The sequence below is a fragment of the Manacus vitellinus genome, unplaced genomic scaffold (genome assembly GCF_001715985.3).
Source record: "Manacus vitellinus isolate BGI_N305 unplaced genomic scaffold, ASM171598v3 scaffold_12_pilon, whole genome shotgun sequence".
NCBI classification, from domain to species: domain Eukaryota; kingdom Metazoa; phylum Chordata; class Aves; order Passeriformes; family Pipridae; genus Manacus; species Manacus vitellinus.
Window position 1 is genome coordinate 6,732,273 of NW_021938949.1, and position 19,208 is coordinate 6,751,480.

Consider the following 19,208-nt stretch of genomic DNA (forward strand, 5'->3'; position numbering starts at 1 on the left):
ATTTGATTCAATAGCTCTTCTACCTGGCATTTATCTCGTAGCAACCTCCTTCCAGCCCAGCTATCATTAAGCTAGACTAAACAAACAAAGGGTTTTGGGGGCACCCCTCCAAGGGGGTGAGAAGTGCCACCAGTATGCTGGACCCCCCCAACTGGAGCCCAGTGAGCCAGAGTGTTCAAGCACTGGGCTGCTCCTAGTCAGGCACAGAAACAAGCTCTCATCCCAGAAGATTTTATGGACAAAACATATAATAGTGTACCCTGAACTATAAAATATGTGTGGGTTTGGGTTTTTTTTCACTTCCTACCCAATTGATTTATTCCGAGCATTCCTTTTAATGCAGCTGCTCAGGCAGTAGCAAGTCTCTTGGCATAAAACTGGCTGATAATATTAGCACTGTTGACTTAAAAAGGAGGTTAGACACAGTCTACAGTGAGGGTCCTGAGATCTTCCACTGGTTTGTTTCATTAATTTGTCCTTTTGAAAAAAGAGCCTGAGGTACAAGCTTGGTTTTGGTTATACTTCCAGTTTTGTTGCACTAAATGAATGTGGTTCATTCAACCCAAGGTAATATTACTCTTAACTTTTCTCCCAGAATATTTGAAATTACCTATCAACTGGGAAGCTAAATCAGTGTCACTTTGTGCCAGTTTGGTGTTTCTCCAGTGCAGAAATCTGCCCTCTCCCATACAGAGATTAGCTGAGCTCTGCATGATTAGCAGCAATTTTTATGATCTGTATCTAGAGAGTTTAAAGTACTCCACAAGGATACAACTCCTCAGCAATATTTATACCCCAAGTAGCACTGCAGAGTCTCTACTGCAATGGGCCCAGCCCTGAGAATCTAAAACAAACTCCCCAAAGCATCTCGGGAAAACCTCTTTCATGACCATACTCAGGAGTGAGTTAGAACTAAAGATTCAGACATATCCAGCCTGGCCCTCCTTATTCCTATGCAGTCCTTTTTTATCAGGAACACAAAATGTTACCCACTGTGGCTTTTTTTTTGCCCCAATGGCTTTTTCTCTTCTGCACTGCTCATTCCTCTCCACACCTGTGCCCCAGTCATAATTGCTATTCCATAGTGTTTTTCTTACCCTGCATCATTTTGTTTCACAGCTTGTGAAACAGTGTTCTTCCATTTTACTGCCCAGCCCCCAGTTACTATTACACAGAAATCCTTCCTGCTCATCACACCTTGTTCACAACCTGGATTAGCAGCACTCCCTTCATTACACTGCAAATAACAACATGTTGTTATTTTGCTTTCCTGAAAGCCATTAATCCATTAATCTGAGCTTCTTAGGGGCATTAGAAATGGAAAAGCAGCTCAGTTCTCTTCTGAATTTTGCTGCAAACTTTGGCTTTTCAAACTTCTCACCCTCAGCCTGTGACTGTCCTGGAAACACAGTGGCAACAGCCCAAGTGAGGAGGGTCAGTGCTGTGTGTCCGCTGTGTACTGCATGTTGTGTGTGACATTGTCACACATGATTGAGATTAGTTGGGCCACCAGCAAGGTGTTACCACAGCTATAATTGCAGCTCTGTCTGGGCTTGGGCCTTCTCACACCCTTGAGCACTGTGCCTTGGCTCCAAAAAAGCTGGGCCAGTGGGCTCACCTAAACTTCAAAATGTCCTGGAGAAGCAGAGGATGGGCCTAAAAGCTCGTGGTGGTAAGGAATAAGATGCATCTAAAGGACTTTTGTAAGGTGAAGGGATAATCATGCCAGCTCAGTGCAACAGCATCCAGGTGGACAGAGGCTTTGGCTGGGAAGGGAGAGGTTAGACAGGGTCTTGGCTGTGAGGTTCTCCTCCTTCCCACCATTCCTGTGAGGGGGGTTCAGCCTTGCCTGAAGATGATGCAAACAGCTGATGTTCCTCCTCTCTCCCAGAGATGGAGGGCAGGAGGAGAAGCCTTCCCTGGCTCCCCTCTGAAGGTGTCCAGGCCACCTCTCAAACAGGACCTCCCGACTGGCTTGTTGCATCCCCAAGCAGTTTAGGGGGCACCAGAGTTGGAGGTTTACAGTTTTAATACAGGGCACATTTGGGCACAAGCTAGCCCTGAGCTGGACTTTTATGTGAAAATCTGTTCCTGGCTCATTGACTTTCCTCCAGCATGGATGAATCACATGAGGGGTTTTTTTGTTTATCCATTGGATTTCTCAAGGGGAAATTGTTTGTTTGTTTGAAGTCAATAGGCACAGTCCATTTGAGAGATCATCAGGTTACAGTGCAAAACCACAACAAGACTTTGCACCTATCTGTTTTTCATACAAGTTTTTCCAGTGACTATTATTACCCTTGAAAACGACCCAAAGAGGACAAGGATTGAGGCTTATTTTGACGGAGGATGGAGAGCCCTACAGCAATCCTATTTCCTAAATTAACTGTATTAACCTATTTCCCAACGCAGTGAGCTGGGAACATTTGGTGTCCAAAAAATTCAAATTTCAAGACTACGTCAAAATGTGCAAAGAGAAACCCTGGAGAAACAATCACTGCTGTGACCAGTTCCTGAATGGGAAAGCACCTATTTAACCACATGCTCTTGCAACATCTCTGAATCAAAAGAGGTAGAACTCAACACAGCTTTGGAAAGCCGTGTCATGAACTTGTCTGTTCACGTCAAACCGAAGGAGACCGTGTTTATTACAGAATAACCTGCAACTGAGCTGTCTCTGAAGGTCAGAGCAAAGGCCAGGCAAAGGTGAAATGAGATACAAGTGCTGCTGAGGTAAGGCAAGATGACAACTCTTGGAATGTCTGATATCACCATGTGGACAGAGATCCAGTGATCAGTCACCTCAGCATGAATCACAGCAACATCCTCGGAGACACAAGGCTTTTGACAGGCCACATAGTGTTGTAACACCCAGTTATTTGCACCCAGTGCAGACAGTAAACTGCCTTCTGAAGGCAGCAGCTCTGCCTGTCCAGAGGCAATCGCTCGTTTTTGAGTTCTGAATGAATCTAAATGAGGACCTAAAAATGCTGTAGTGCACATCTGTGCAAACCATGGAGCCTCCTGCTCTGACATGATCCCCCCACTAACAAACACCACCCAAATAGCCCAGTGTTCTTCACCATCATAATCTCTTAGCACATCCATACCTCTGGACACTTACTTTCCACACCAGGAAAGCCTTTACAAAATCTGTTTTTGCTCTGCTTGTGCCTTTTTTCCCAGCTGCTGCAGAAGGGTGGGTGCTGGTTTCAATCCACAAGCTGGTGTTTTGGACACGGTGGTACTTTAACTGCTCGCAGTTGTGGAATGATAGCATTTCTCTTACAAAACTCCTGGCCATGTGCCAGCAAACAAGATGCACTTCTACAGCCTTTACAGGGGGCAAATTCCTACCTTAGTTAGAAGCTGCTTCTGATCAATGCAGCCAGAAGCAGGCAGTGCTTGCTCCTCACAATAGAAAGAGATATTTTAAACAAAAATCTTAAATTCTGTCAAAGTTAATTCATCTGCCAGAAGAGATCTTGTCATACAGTGTGTGAATAACCTTTTCACTTCTCTTTCCCTTTTGTAAACCAACTCTGACACCTGCTTTGGGATTTACCTTTTCATTGTAACTTGGTTTTATTTAGTTTGGTGGAGGAGCCCAGGAGCATTAGTCAATAGGAAGTCAGTTATTACTTACAAAAGAGAAACCAGGTGAAACGCTTGGCAATGTATGCCTTAAATAATTTGAACCTCAGACAGTTCAGCCAGGCACTTGTGGCACACATGAATCATGTTTTTCAGATTAGCATACTTTGCTACCTTTGCCTTCCACTCCACCTCCTTCGTGACAGAAGGAGGGCCCCTAAATCATATGACAGAATAGAAAAGATTGCACACTGCCAAACAGTGTGCAATTACCCACAGACGTGGACAAACACATCAAGGCAGAACTCAAAGCCAGTCAGAGAACTGAAATGAACCTTCTCCCTGCCTTCTCTACAGAGACATGGGCCCTTTTGCTTCTTTTTGTAGCCCTCCTGGTAGCGTGAGTAAAATATTCTTTATTGATTCTTTCCTCCTGCCTTTTTCCTCTTCTTGCCATTGTTCACTTCCATGCAGCTAATCTGCTGAAGAGCAAACAGTAGGTGTGATTTCCAGTTTGCCAGCATCTAACCAGGCTCTGGGAAGTAGCAGGAAGAGTCTAAAGACTGTACAGATGAGTGATCTTGCTCCAAGGTTTGGAGTATTCTCATGCAGCTATGATCTTGCTGCTGAACATCAAAGGAATAATTGAATAATGATGGTGCCAGGTATTGGTTACCAGCAGGGTGCTGGCTTCAGTCAGGATTATGATCCCTTAGGTTATTTTCCAAAGACATACAGCTGTGCCTCCCTGGCTGAGGCTGCTAGGGAGGAGAGTCAGCAGAAGATGACCCTGCTGCAAAGGTGGAGAGCAGCAGAAAGACACCAGGAGAAGAATATTCATAGAGTGAGTTCTTACTCCTCCTGACTCCTACAGTGCCCAGGTAGGATGCTCCAGTGATGAGCACTTGAATCTGGAGGGAACCTTTCCAGGAATTTGATTTGCCACACTCTTGCAGGGACAGCATCCCATGTTCATCCTCACAGCCCACCCTTGCTGGGGGAAGAAGTGAAGCCCAGAGCAAGGTCAGACACCTTCTCCTGCCTTTTGAGACAAACTCCCACAGGCAGAAATGTACCCTATGGGAGCTGTGCTAGTGAAAAAATTCTTTCCCTGGCTTTGCTGATGCCATTCAGCACTGCTGGCTGAACCCCCTGTGCTGGGACACAGCATCCCTGCTGGCAGCCCCTGCCAACAAGGCTGAGCTGACAAACTGGGTAGTATTGACAAGCCCTGAGGCAGAGACAGCGTGTTGCTAACCATAAACCTTAACGATTAATGTGGTGCACACGAGCACAGCCCATTTGTCTGCCCTGGCAATGCTCCAGCCACAGCAGCTCTATAAGTTTTAGCCATATTTTTCAATCCATTTCCTGGGATTTGGATCACTGAAAAGCCTGTTTGGGGCAGACTCTTAAAAAAAACCCCCAATACCAAACCAAGCAAGCCAAAAAAGCCATCCTTGTTATTGACCCAACCCCTCCAATTTCAGTAGCTTTTTGGTCATCTAAGATTGCTGGTTACCAGACTTCCACCTCCAGCAGACCCTTGTAATTCTGTTGTGGCAAAAGGGACTAAACCCAGATCTTTATGCTCTGATATCTGAGCTAAATTAGAAATTTCACTGCCTTGGCACAGGGAGGTTGTTTAGATGCTTCTCATCCATCTGAGGCAACACCGTTCCAGTTCACACATGAGAGAATCTCAGGCATTTCTAGTTCACATACATGGTAGGAAGAAGTAATGACTATTCCCTGGCTTCACACTGAATGGTCCTTCTCAGCCTGCAGAAAACCCTGACACATTTTAGTTGTAAGAGTGTTAGACTTTTTTCCCTATATTTTAGACTATATTTTCCTGGCTGTGTTTCAAGTGGATTAAGCCTAGTTTATGCTCCTCTAGTATTTCTGGGTTTTGTAACCAGCCCAGCCTGACATTTCCTGGTCTTCCCACAGCCCTGGCTAGCTATAAACATTAAAGACAAGAATTCACAAACATTTGATACCTACTACTGAATTAACCTTTGACAGAAAAGATTAAACATTGACAAACTGAGCTCTGTGAAATCTTTCTGCACCTGAAAACACCCAGTTCCCTGTTTTTCACCTGCCCTGCTTGGGCCATAAGATGGGATCTGCTTTTGTGCTCTGGCAGAACCTGTGCTGGGTCTGGGATCTCACTTGGGGTCCCCCAAATTTAGAGAAGTATTACTAATTGCAAGGAGAAACCCTTCACTAACTGGTTTTCCAGATAAGCATCCTCAAGATCCTGGCTGAGCAGCTGCTGCCTTGTGGCCCAAAGAGGATCTCTGAGAACATCCCCTGCCAAACCTTTGCCGTTTTACATCCCTTCTGCCATGACCTGCTCACTTGGGAAACTGCAGCTACTAACTAAAACCAAATATTTGAGGTGCTCTTTTAACACAGCCAAACACGAGCTTCAAAGGGCTGCAGCTCAGGCCCTTGTTGAGAAACAGAAAGCCCTGAGGTAGAAGTAATAACTTTAGAGCTGCCAAAAAGGGTGCTTCAGAGGGAAAAAAAAATCTGCAAAGCTGTCAATAAAATCTAAAGAGAAAACCATCAAGACAAGACTTCCACTGAGCTACAGCCAGACTAAGGGAGGGAGAACAATAAATAAAATTAAAGTACAGTTTGACAAAAGCCCTGTTTGGGACATCACTTCTGGCACTGCTTTGATTTCTCTTCAGTAAAAACATGTAAGCCTGGTTGGTGTTCCTTCTCCCAGCTCCCTTTTCTGCCTTTCCTTTGCTTGGCAATGAGCTCCTCTTTGGGCTTTTGCTAAGGGCTTCAAGGTACCATTTCCTCTGGAGCACCTATGGAGACAGTTGCTTTTCCATCAAAGGGACCCTCTGAAGCTCTATGTGGCAGCAGTGAGCCTTACCATGTTTATTAAGTAGTTTTTACAGGGCAATTTTCATTTGGGCCAATTTTTTTCCTGACTCCTGCATCAACCTGCTCTACTTCCTCTCCAAAGGGGTGTTGCTGCAGTCTCCAGGTTTAGGAAAGCTCACAGCCCCAATTCCAGTGATGTAACACTCCTGTCTTTTCTGTCCCACAGATATGGGACCTGGCCTTTTGGTGTGTTCAAGAAGTTGGGTATTCCTGGGCCACGACCTCTGCCTTTCTTTGGGACCTGCCTGGAATATCGCAAAGTGAGTGACTGAAGCCTTCCTGGCTCCAGAAATATCTGCCTTTGCTCTGTACAGCTGTAGCTGAACAGATACACGGGGATGATAAGTTATCTCCAAATGCCAAGCTCCACTGCAGCACGTGGGTCGTGCACAGGCCAGTGTGGGATAAGGCTCAGCAGCACAGACCACAGGGCAGCCCCAGAGGAGCCCTCCAGGGTGGCTGATTTACAGCCACGCTTTGCCAGTGCCCTGGCAAACTGCTCATTCACAAGCACGGGGCACATTTATGCTGTCCATGATGTTTTTGGGAGGACAACTCAGAAGGTACCTCTGAACACCAGTTTAAAGCTATTCCTCCCAACCCACCATCTCCAGTATCATCCTCTCCGCTGCATCTGCTCTGAGATAATTCAGCACCAACTCGACCAGAGTTCAAATGTTTGGACAATTCTCTCAGGCACATGGTGGGATTTTTGAGGCTGCCCTGTGCAGTGCCAGGAGTTGGGCTTTGATGATTCTTGTGGGTCCCTTCCAACTCAGGATATTCTATGATTCTATGATAATTTTTAAATTGCTTTCCACAGGGTTTCTTGGAGTTTGACAGTGACTGTTTCAAGAAATACGGGAAAGTCTGGGGGTGAGTATGAACCACTGATCTCTACTTAAAGTACGAAGGGGAGAACAAATTCATTAGAAGAGCTCTCTTTTCTCTACCTGCAGCCCTGACAGTCCCAGCAGGGTGAGCACAGCAATGACAGGTGCTGGTGGTGGCTGTCATTGAAGGCTGACAATGCAGGGCTGTGTCACTGTCACACCACACAGAAACTGCTTTGACCGATACCATGAATTTTAGTTTAAGTCTGGTAACAAAAGGCCCTTCCCTGCTCCTAACAAAATCAGCAGCAGAACTATTTACTTAAGCAGGAATCTGGAACTGGGAGGTTGGGTTCCTCTGGTTTACCAACAGCAGAGGAATGTGAGTTACTCCCAAGACTGAGTGAAGAAGCTGATCCAAAGACTCCCTTGTGCTGCTGATCCTCACCTGCTGCAGCAGGACCTGCTGCAGTTATGGTTGTTCTGCTCTAGACATCTCTAACAGCTTTTATCACTGCTGTTATAACTTGGGCTACAAACTTGTATATCCTCTATGATGCATCCATTTTTCCCTATAGGAGCTTTAAAAAAATGGAGTTTGGAAAAACATATCTTCACGTAAGCGGGGAAAGCACATAAATCTACTTAATCTACATCTGTTTCAGGAAAGCATTCTGAACTGGCAGCTTAAAAGACAAAAACAAGGATTGAGTTTCCTCTCCAAGGATGTTTCAGTGCTGTCAGCCCAAGTCTCCAGACACCCAACTCAAGAGCCTGAAAGGGGTCGAACAAGTTTCCTTCTAATACTGTAATGTGTTTAAGTGCCTGGAAAAACACAGAGAGTCAGGGGAGAAAGTGAAGACACTTGCTTCATTTAGTATCTGGTCCTTTGAGCTACTGAGCCCTGCTCATTTCCCAGTGAATTTGGAAGGTGTTTAGCCCCCTTTATCGTTTACAAAACCAGATGGGAGAAGGTCTGGGAGATCTTTTCCATCTCTACTTCCTACCTTTATGTACTTAAACAGGTGGTGATGGAGGAGCATTTGTTTAACAAGTTGTTTTACAGCCATCAGCCAAACCTTGCACCTCAACTATCTGGGGTTATTTATTTGCCTCCTCTTCTCCCCCCACCAGGATTTATGATGGCAGGCAACCTGTGCTGGCTGTCACAGACCCCCAGATCATTAAATCTGTGCTGGTGAAAGACTGTTACTCCACCTTTACCAACCGGAGGGTAAGAGCAGAGCATCGTGAGGTACCACAGAGTCCAGAAAACAACGTGCAGGAGGGGGCAGGATGCCAAGAAGCATCCTTTTGGGATGAGTGGCTGCACTATAGGGATTGCTATACATGGCCACTGTATGTCACTGTTCCCCTGCCTTACAGCCTGGGACTGCACACCCGGGCTGGCAGAGGAAGCTGAGAATCAGACAAATTCTGTTCTCACTCACACACACACACACACACATATATATATGGATGAATCTGAGTCTGTGTGAGCATGCAGGAATCTGTAAGGCCCAGCTAGCACACATGCCACCAGCTAGGAAGCAGTGGGATGCAGGGTTGTGACACAGGTGTGGGTACAGACAGACGTGCAGGTGTTGAGCTTGTGGGGTTACTTTTTCTTGGGCTGGAAATGGCATCTCACAGCTGATTTACTGGAGGAAAGAGGGATATTTGAGCATATATGCCTTGAGAGAGGCTGTTTGTCAGGCCATAGCCTGTTACCAGCAGCATGAAATAGCCTGGGCAGGGACTCACATGCCACATTCCCATCCTTGCAAGGAAGCTGCTCTCTTTTCTGAGATTAACACCTTGTCTTTTCCCCTGTCTAGCGTGTGGATCTAGCAGGGGTGCTGATCAATGCTATCTCATTAGCTGAAGATGAACAGTGGAAAAGGCTTCGTACTGTGCTCTCTCCAACATTCACCAGTGGGAAACTAAAGGAGGTAAAACACAGAGGAGCAGGTACAGACTAAATCAGAAAGTCAGTAGGCAGCGTTTGCAGGCTGAGATTGTCACAGGGGTCTGATTTCTTTAGTCAGAGCCTGGCAACTGTTTAATTTATGCCTAATTTAAAACAGAAAAGTCTTAAAATAAAACCTTAGCAGAGAAAGCTTATTTGTAAATATTCATGAAACTCCCTGTAGTCTTCATGAGCCTGTCTAAAAGGAGTAAAATGTACTATACTGAAGTGACCAAAGCTGTTTTTTGTTACAGATGTTCCCTATAATAAAGCACTATGGGGAAGTGTTGGTGAAAAACGTTGAGAAGCAATTGGAAAAGGACAACTCACTGTCTGTGAAGGAGTAAGTAGCTGCCAGGAGCAGCAGGCAGAGCAAACCTTGTTAGCAAGTGCTGTGTTTCATTCATTACCAGCAACGCAGATCCCTCCCTGGGTCAGCCACAGCTCTGAAATGAGGGATGGGGCCTGCTGGAAGCCCAGCTGGAAATTTGAAAGGCAAAATTTAAGCTAGAATCTTAGTAAACCTTCCTAGAGGTGGAGGTCCTGAGAGAATTCTTCCAAAGGGAATTAGATAGGGAGAAAAATGCTCCAGCACAGCTTTGTGAATCCACAGATCCAAACCGCTCCAAAACCTGCCAGGAAAACCCACTTTTTCCTGCATATACTCAGGATATCTGTGCACCACCTTCTTATACCACAGAACACTGGGGTTGCTGACCCCTCTGCCCAACACACAGCACTGTCCCTCTGTATGGGCTCTGGAACAAAACCTCTGTATTTCATCCCCAATTTCAAAGCACAAATGCGGAAGGGGCAGCTGCACACCAGTAGCCACACACCAGCAAAGCTCTCCCCTAAAAAAAAAAACCATAAAAGAGAGGGGTTGGACAGTTTGTAACATTATAGGGCTGTGCTGGGTTAAACAAGACCCTTTTCAGGGCATATTTGAAGCAAGGTGTGTTGCCACCCCTCCCCAAGAAGCCAACATGCTCGAGAGCCACATGCTGTCCTTCCACTAACCTATTCCCACAGCTCCATGCTGTTTTAAAATCCTTGGAAAAGCTGTCTGACTTCAAAACCTGTGCAGGCTTGAAACCAAAGCTCTCTCAAAATCTATCCCTTTCACTGTGTTTTTCAGTTACCACTGAATTTTCTTTTCAATTTTTCTTTTCTTACCATCCAATTTTCCTTTCAAAACCAGGGCAGGAGGTCTTATGAGAATTTATGTTTGAATGTCACATAGGCATTAGGAAAAAAATACATTCACTTAGTCCAAATATTTAACCACAGTCCATCTTTTCCACCTTTCCTCAGCATCTTTGGAAGCTACAGCATGGATGTCGTCACCAGCACTTCCTTTGGTGTGAACATTGACTCCATGAACAACCCCAAAGATCCCTTTGTTGGAGCGATGAAGAAACTGGTCAAGTTTGACTTTTTTGACCCAGTCTTCATCTTGTCATGTAAGTGACTCCAACTAATGCCTGGATAACTTCCCTTGCTAGGATGCAAGCCCACCTTGCCTTTGTCTCATCATTTCCTCATTATTAGCTTCATGCTAAAACTCTGGGAAGCAGATGGGTGGAAGCTTCCTCCATCTTTGGTATCCACAGTGCAAGAAACATAGGAACATCCCAGCAGTATCTAAGTAAGTGTTGGGAAATAAGTGTTGAAAAGCAAGTGAGGCTTGAGGAGAGTGGTGCTGTCTGAAATGCACTTTCTGGAAGAGAGTGCTGAGTGGGGACTGTAATTAGATGCAATTTCCTTCAGTGCAATAGATTAGCAGCAATGGACCTTAAAATCAAGGTTAGATATCTTGCCAAAACTCAGGGAAAGTTGTGATCTGTGCACAGAGGAGACTCTGGTGCTGTAGATTTTAGGAATATGTACAAAAGCTCAAGATCAAGACTCTGTGATGAAGGAAATGCTCTGAGGGGGACTTGAAAATGTTTGTGTGAGCACAGCAGGGCAGTGAACAGCTCAGCCTGAAAAAGGAATTCAGAATTTTCAATATTTCTCTTCTGAGCCACATTCCTGCTGTAGTGCTGTACAATGTACAGAAGTAACATGTCCTTAAGAAAACAGTGCCTTAGAAATAGGAGGTGGAATATGCTTTGGTCATCTCTTAAAGGAATGATTATATCCAGCTTGGCTGTGCCCATTTGACAAGTCTGGGAGAGGGTTGCATCTAAAACTACCCCAAGGGAATGAGAAAGAGGAAAAAAAGGCACAGTCCAGGCTTTTCTCAGCTAAAGAAATTAAAAAAGGAAAGAATTTCTCAGAAGCATCATTACTTCCTCAGTGACATCCACAGCTATCTGATGTGAGGTGGAGTTTGTTTACAGTGTGCAATTGAATTCTTCATTTGTTTTTCAGTTGTATTCCCATTTGTTACTCCTCTCTTGGCCAAGATGAATGTAAGCTTCTTCCCCGCTGATAGTGTAGATTTTTTCATGAGATCCATTGACAAAATTAAGAAGGACCGTGAAAAGGAGCCTCACAAGGTAAGGGAGTGTGAATTTGATAGCAATTGTGACAAAGTACACTGGAGTGAAATATAATTACAGTGATGATATCAAAGGTGAAGCCAAAGTACAATGACTTAACAAAACCCTGAATCTACTCAAGTGTAAACACTTGATTTTAATATTGTCAGAAAAGCCCCACCTGACCAGTCCTGGCAGAGAGTCAGGTGGACTTTGTACATCTGTGACCTGAAGCTAAATCCAGATAAAGGCTCAGCAGAACTGGACTAAGCTTTGGTCTGCAGAACTTGTAATGAATCAGAGTAAGAGACTCCTTCAAGAAGATTAGGCAGAGGATGAGGGAGCACAGAAGAATCATCACATAAGCAGCAAAACCACCTTTAGGGTTGCAACTTCTCCTCCAGCTTTTAAAAAACTGCATCTGCTTCCTGGCAAAATTTTCCATTTTAGAGTTTGGGTCCCTTTCCCAAAATTCATTCAAGACACTGCTCTCCCAGCCAATGGCTTAACAAAAAGGACAGACAGGTGTCCAAACTAAAAAACAAGTGTTATGTTTTTCAATAAGAAAGTCATATGCATTTTGGGGACACTTGCAGCTCAAAAATTGTGCTCAGGCTATGAAATTTGCTTATCTGAACCTTCCAAGGAACCTGTCACCAAAAACACTCTCCTGCTTTCTCTCTCAGGGCAGGGTAGATTTTCTGCAGCTGATGATCGAATCCCAGAACTCACCCAGCCACGAGAACAAGGAAACAAATCACTCATATAAAGGTAACAACACCCAAATACTCATCACGGGAACAGGGGCTCTGGGAGTGAGGAGAATATGGGGAGCTGTTTGGGTCACCACCATCTCCACTGACCAGCAAGGGACAGAAGTGTCTGTCCCTTGCTGCCAGCGCCAGGGCTAAGATCCTTCAGCATCAGACATTGATACTCATGAAATCATCTGGTTCCTCTATCAACTGACTTTTTCCAGTCAGACAGAGTACTACAAATGCATTAGCAGAAAACAACTGCAACAAACCTGCCTCAACCCCATCTGTTGCTACCTGGTCTTTGCTGAGACCATCACCCAACGCCAGTTTTGCTCATGTCCTGTGTCCTCTCTCCTCACAGCCCTGACTGACGTGGAGGTCCTGTCACAGGCATTCATCTTCATATTTGCTGGGTACGAGCCCACCAGCAACACCCTTTGTTACCTGGCCTATGAACTGGCCATGCACCCTGACGTGCAGCAAAAGGTGCTGGAGGAGATCGACAAAGTTTTGCCCAACAAGGTGAGGGGATGCTGAGTGATGGTGAGCACCCTCTGCCCCTGCTGCCTTCCTGGTTCAGTCAGGACAATGAGAGATCTTTCTCTCTTAAACACCCTCCCTATGGCTTTCCCAAGAGCTCCAAGAGACACTCACTGAGACAACTCAGCCCTGTAGTGATTTTCTTTTGGCAGCTGAAACCTTCCAGCCACCCCCCTGCACAAACCCATTTGCCATCTCCCGCCCCCATGAACAAGTGGGTGTGGATTTCCAGGCATTTCCATAACTCAGGGAGGCAAAAAATTAAACCAATTACTCAACTTCCACCTTGCCTTTTTTTCTTCTATCTTGTTTTGTCAACAGTTGGGGCAGTGGGGGCTGGGGACACTCTGGTCTCTACGGTCATTTTAGGACAACCCAATTCTCATGCCAACATACCTGGTCCTGTCGTCCTACAGGCTCCTCTCACGTACGATGCAATAATGAAGCTGGAATATCTTGACATGACAGTGAGTGAAACCCTTCGGATGTATCCCCTTGGAGGGCGTCTTGAGAGAACCTGCAAGAAAGACGTAGAAATAAATGGAGTGATCATTCCCAAAGGAACTGTTGTGACCATCCCACCCTACGTCCTGCACCGCAACCCCGAGTACTGGCCAAACCCAGAAGAGTTCAGACCAGAAAGGTACAGAAAGCATAATAACAGGGAAGAAATATCTTGCTGTTTTTTCCTCACTTAGTAATTAAGTATTAATCTCTGATTAGCTTCCTAATGGTGTTCTTCCTATCTTTTTACAAACAATATGGGTGAGAAATTGCAGGCTCATGGGAATGTCATTTTAAGAAGAAAATGAGCTTTGCACTTGAAGCAGGGTTTCAAACAACAATTTTATTGAGAGAATAACATCGATCACAGGATCTTGTATGCAGTTTTTAGGCTTGCTGAGAGGGGGTAGATGGTAAGTTTCTGTAACTGCTGGCCATCCTCTGTATAATCCTCATTGCTGAACCTGTTCCCTTCACACAGGCTTCTACTAAATTTGCCAGAGTTGATCTTCCCAGAATTGTCTTCCCTCCTTGTTTTCAAGGAAGTGATAACCTTTCCTAGCAATACTGAAGCCATAGGTTGCTCCTAAACAAAACAGCTTGTGGATTCTCTCTCACATACAGATGGAAATATCATTTTGGGACAGCATGTTGCCTAGGTTTTCACCTTGCTTCCAACTTCTAACAATCTAGATGGACAGATTTAAAACCAAACCCTCAAGTGGGATCACACCCTGCCCTGGACAAGGGCTCTGACACAGCACTCAGTTGCTGGGGTACCCTGAGGCACTTTAGGAAAAAAACCCAAAGAAATCTCTACAAGGCACCAGCAGGAGATGTCTGGATAAATAACATATGTACGTTTTGGTTTTTTGCTGCCTTCATTTCTTTTCCCCAACCATGTAATTGTCCAGGTTCAGTAAGGAAAACAAGGAGTCCATGGACCCCTATACATACCTGCCCTTCGGGGCTGGTCCCAGGAACTGCATCGGGATGCGGTTTGCTCTCCTGACTCTCAAAGTTGCCATCACCTCCCTGTTGCAACATTTCACCTTCCAGACCTGCAAAGAAACTCAGGTGAGGAGCCCATCATGGTTTGATGCTCTCATGTGAAGAGGTGGGTGCCGAGTTTCTCACCACGGGTGCCAAAACCAGACGCTTTGCACTTCCAGGCACTACAGACCCAATTTGTGCCTAAACCGTGGCCAAGTTTCTTTCCTTTAATCTCTATTTATTTAACTTGTCTATCTCCAAGTGTGCTTCTCCTCTTATTGTTGCAGATCCCGATGAAGCTGAGTTCAAAGGGGCTCTTAATACCAGAGAAGCCGATTATTCTGAAGTTGGTTCCCCGGACCAACACTGCGCCTGCAGGGAAGTAAAACCCAGCTGTGCCTGCCACAGTCCCCCAGCATCCAGTGAGTGCTGTGCTAACAGAGGGATCACACATCACAGGAAATGTCTCTACACGTTCAGACACAGAAGAACAGCTCTAGTTAATTCTGGAAGCAATTACTACATATTTACTAATAAACATAGCTGTCAGAAACGTAACATGGATCGCTGGGCAGTGACAATACACAACCCCCTTAATTCTGATTGCAGAAAACAAGAAATAAATCCAAATGAGGAGCTGATCATCCATTTCTAAGGGGACTTCTCCATCTGGAGAGAAGGAATTACTGTCGCATTCCAAGAAAAACAAGGTGTGATGGAAATTCAAGCTGCCAGACCCTGCCGGGCAGGGACGGGCGCCGTCCTTCTGGGGGTATCGATGCTTGAAATTTCATGTGTTATAATTGAGACGACTGGTGTGAGACTACATCCTAGTTACCAAACCCCTCTTGTGCCATGTGTTAATTAAACTAAAGTGTGTACAAATACTGTCATTAAAAATGTTTGAGAGCTGCTCTGTGTTGTGTATAGCGGCTGATCACTTCCTATTTAAAAACCGCATTCAGCCTCAACCCTTGAAATTATCCATGTACATTGCTTTCCACTTAATTTAATGAATCAGATCCTTCATTTAACGCGATCAAACCCTCCCATTTGTATGGTATTTTGCAAACACTTTAACTCCCACCTCTTAGTTTGATTAAGAGGTTGCCTTCAGTTTAGCACCGGCCAACCCTTTTCCATGCTGGAGTGACAGAGGATGGATTACAGAGAGCAGCAGCTCACAGGAGGTGGGGACAGCACTGCAGGAGGGCCATTGCTCTTGGAGAAACAGTCTGGACACAGCCTGTAGCTGAGCCTGTCCTCCCAGAGCCATAGATGGTTTTAGACAGTGCTCATTGTGGGGTTTTCGGCTGTTGTGATCTGCCCCACCCTTGAACTGTTTCAGAGCAGTCTGTGGCTTGGGCCCTATGGGCTGGTCCTGCTGTCAGCAGGATGCTCTGACCAAAGGGTTTATGCCATCCCTGACTATATAAACAGGGAGTATCAAAAAGCAACTGAGAGTTTCTCCCAGATTTGAATTTCACACACCAGTTCACCCCAGCACATTGTGCTGGTCCTGACACCTACTGCAAACCAAATGAAGTCATCCCTTAACGTTCTCCTGGCATCCTTCAGTCCAAGGTATTATTTGCTGCATCATGCTCTATAATTTTCTCCTGTGGCCACATGCTTTTCTCTTTAGTCTGTCAGACAAAACTGCAACACGACTCAAATGCTACAATGCCATATAGTACAAATTTTTTCAGGAATTCAGGTCCACTCTTTAACAATGGCAATTAAGGGGTTTGGGAGTAGATAGCCAACAGGGCAGTGGATTCCTGATCACTAGAAATCCCCAAATCAGAGCTGTCCACTTTTCTGGAAGATACAGCAACATTCACCAGGCTCTAATTCAAGAGTAAGCAGCTTGTGGTGTCCCAAAAGGCAGATAAAGCAATTATAGTGCTCCCTTCTGATTCATCATCTGTGATAGACTGTTTGGGTTGTGCTGTGTACACAGCAAGGCAGTTGGGAGTGCTGCCAATGAGGCCCTTCCTCACTTTAATCTGTTGCCCATCTCTTACCAGGGGTTAAAACCATCACTGGAAGAGCTGGGCTTGCCTGACTGCTGTGATGCTGCAGTGGCTTTGATGGGGACAGTGCAATGCCCCTGCACAGACAAATTAGTTGGGAAAAAAAAGAAGGTATTTTCCCTGTAGAAAAATAGTGCTATGCAAAACTAACTCAGATTTGAGGATAGGGAAGGAAAGAGGAAGCCAACACAAAAGCAGTAAGGCACTTACATGCCAAAGAGCTGCTCTCAAGTCAAGTTGTTTTGGTGTGTCATGAGCAAAACTAGGTGCCTTTGCAGGGTGCTCAGAGCCAGGAAGGGTTAATCCAGCCACACCCCAAGACAGGCAGTCCCTGCCCAGCATGTGGCATCTCCAGGAATGAAGTCATTAGTGTAGCTGTACAGATCATTCTTCCAAATGTGAAAAATGTGACTAATTTTCCGGCTTCAGCCAATTATGACCTGCCAGGACTATCATAACAGCCCATAAATAATGTGTAACAAAATCATGGTAATGAGTCTTCTAGAAGAAAATTAGATCCTCTGTGTCTTAACTCCATAAAATTACTTTGCTTATAAGGGCTGCCTCCATCATTCCCAGCACTTTCCACTGCTTTGCCGGCCACCCCTCAGAAATGACTTGGCCAAGAGTCTGCTGGTCCTGGGAGCTGGGCATTCATCAGATTTGTTTTCGCTGGTTTGGCTGTTTCCTCTTTAAATGAGACCTAGCACTGCTTAACACGACTTTTGAGTGGTTTTTTTGCTGACAAAACAAATTTACTGTATCCGGATTCCTATAAAGATTCATGGAATCTTTACAGTTAGAAAGAGCCTCCAAGATCATCAAACCCAACCATTAATCCAGTACCACCGTGTTCACCACAAAATCATGTAAACCATGGCCACAAGTGCCATATGTAACACATCTTTTTGAACCACCACTGCCCTGGGCAGCCTGTTCCAGTGCTTGACCACTGTTTCAACACATCCTTGGCAGGCCTGGGACACTGTATTGTCCAAAATAACTGGGTCTCATCAGAGGAAAGAAAACAGAACATAAGGTAAAGGTAATTGTGAGCACACTTCTATTTTACCTCCTCACCTGAATCCTCCTGAGGCCCATGGAAGAAGGAAAAAAGAATGAAGAAAACAGATGTTTCACCAGCATTTTAAAGCACATGGTTTTCTCAAAGACTTTACAACCATGTCTCATCAGAGAAGTTATTTTCACATCACACAAACTCACACCTGGTGAAACACCAGCATCACTCAGGAGCTTCTGTGAGTATGCAGAAATATATTCCCCTTAACACTGAAAGGCTTGCTGGGAACTTTCCAAAGGAGATCTATATGCCATGGGATGAGAACTGTTATTTCATCAGGACTGATGCAAGACAAAAGCTGGTTTTAAGTGGGGAAATTTGTTTTCTCTTTCCCAGTTAACTACAGCAGAGTCACCATCACCATACAGTAACTTGCCTAAATGATGTAATACTTCCAGTTGATTGCAATGATCAAATGGATTTTATGAAAAACAGGCTTCCTGCTTACAGTGGGGGAATATTTCTTGTGCTTCACCAAGTCAGTTATGAGGTGTTTCAACACCAGGCTGAGCCCTGACAGAGAGAAGAATGGTCTGACTATTACCAAACTAAGTGTCCCTAAAGCATTGAATTCTTTTGCAATTCTGCCGTGCCTTTAAAGTGAAAAATGAAACATTTTCAGGCATATTTCACCTGAAAAGAAGAATAGGCAGCATTGCTCCTTTTACCTCTGCTGAGGCACAGCTTCTCTGTCACTACTCTGGCATCAGGAGCCTGCAAGTCAAGGTGCACAAGTGGCAAAGCCAGCACACAGAACTGGGGGCTGATCTCAGTCCCTCCTTCCTCTCTTCATCCCCCTATTAGAAATAACAAGCCAGCGTGGGGAATTACCAGACAGCTTGGAAACATGGAAAACCTGCAGCTGAATTTATGCACCGACATCACTTTTATCTGCTGTAATGGCGAGAATTAGGCAGATTGAATCACTCACCACACAGATATGGAATTTTGAAAACCCTTACTACGGCACAAATGTTGACAGGATATTTTATTTACTGCATCATTAAAGGTTAAAGAGACTCGTCCTCCAGAGGATTCATTTTTTTCAACTCCTAATATCAATTAAAGCTAATTTCAGCTCTAACCTAATGATTAACATAAAATACAGAAAAATCTCTAACTGCGCATTTCTGTTCATTACTTCAATTTTCTTGTGTTGCTGGGGCACTTTATAGGTACTGATGCAGCTTTATATCACCCCTGACACAGTTAATTTTCCCCTCAGAGGTTCTTTTTTTTGTGTTCCCCAACACTTGAAGATGTTGCAAAGATGCTCAAAATACCTTTGATGGTTGGGAGCAAAGTTTTTAATTAACCATTTCATAGCTGATGATCAGTGATGTTCTCTGTGGGTTGGATACAAATCTACCTTGTTCCACAACCTACAGCTTCCATATCATTTATATATATAATGTATAAGCCCACTCTGATGTATTTGTGCAGCCAGAAGTTTGCAAATGAAGTGGGGAGGACAATATAACTGTTCAAGGGAAAATGAAAAACC

At 44.8% G+C, this 19,208-nt stretch overlaps 1 protein-coding gene across 1 annotated transcript; it reads left to right on the forward strand.

Annotated features, from left to right (window-relative positions):
• Positions 1-3,861: 3,861 nt before the first annotated feature.
• LOC103761551 (cytochrome P450 3A9) lies at positions 3,862-15,496 on the forward strand. Its single transcript, XM_008928163.3, has 13 exons — positions 3,862-3,994; positions 6,671-6,764; positions 7,328-7,380; positions 8,472-8,571; positions 9,176-9,289; positions 9,561-9,649; positions 10,621-10,769; positions 11,683-11,810; positions 12,479-12,563; positions 12,912-13,072; positions 13,507-13,733; positions 14,509-14,671; positions 14,875-15,496. The coding sequence occupies exons 1-13, from the start codon at positions 3,924-3,926 to the stop codon at positions 14,971-14,973; spliced, it is 1,533 nt and encodes a 510-aa protein (XP_008926411.2). The 5' UTR covers positions 3,862-3,923; the 3' UTR covers positions 14,974-15,496.
• Positions 15,497-19,208: the final 3,712 nt, after the last annotated feature.

What these genes read in the sequence shown, in the direction of transcription:
- LOC103761551 (XM_008928163.3), top strand. Translation starts at nt 3,924, where the DNA reads ATGAACCTTCTCCCTGCCTTCTCTACAGAGACATGGGCCCTTTTGCTT. An exon ending in AACTCACTGTCTGTGAAGGA is followed by an intron (nt 9,650 to 10,620) that starts GTAAGTAGCTGC and finishes ACCTTTCCTCAG; the next exon opens with CATCTTTGGAAGCTACAGCA. An exon ending in AGACCTGCAAAGAAACTCAG is followed by an intron (nt 14,672 to 14,874) that starts GTGAGGAGCCCA and finishes TTATTGTTGCAG; the next exon opens with ATCCCGATGAAGCTGAGTTC.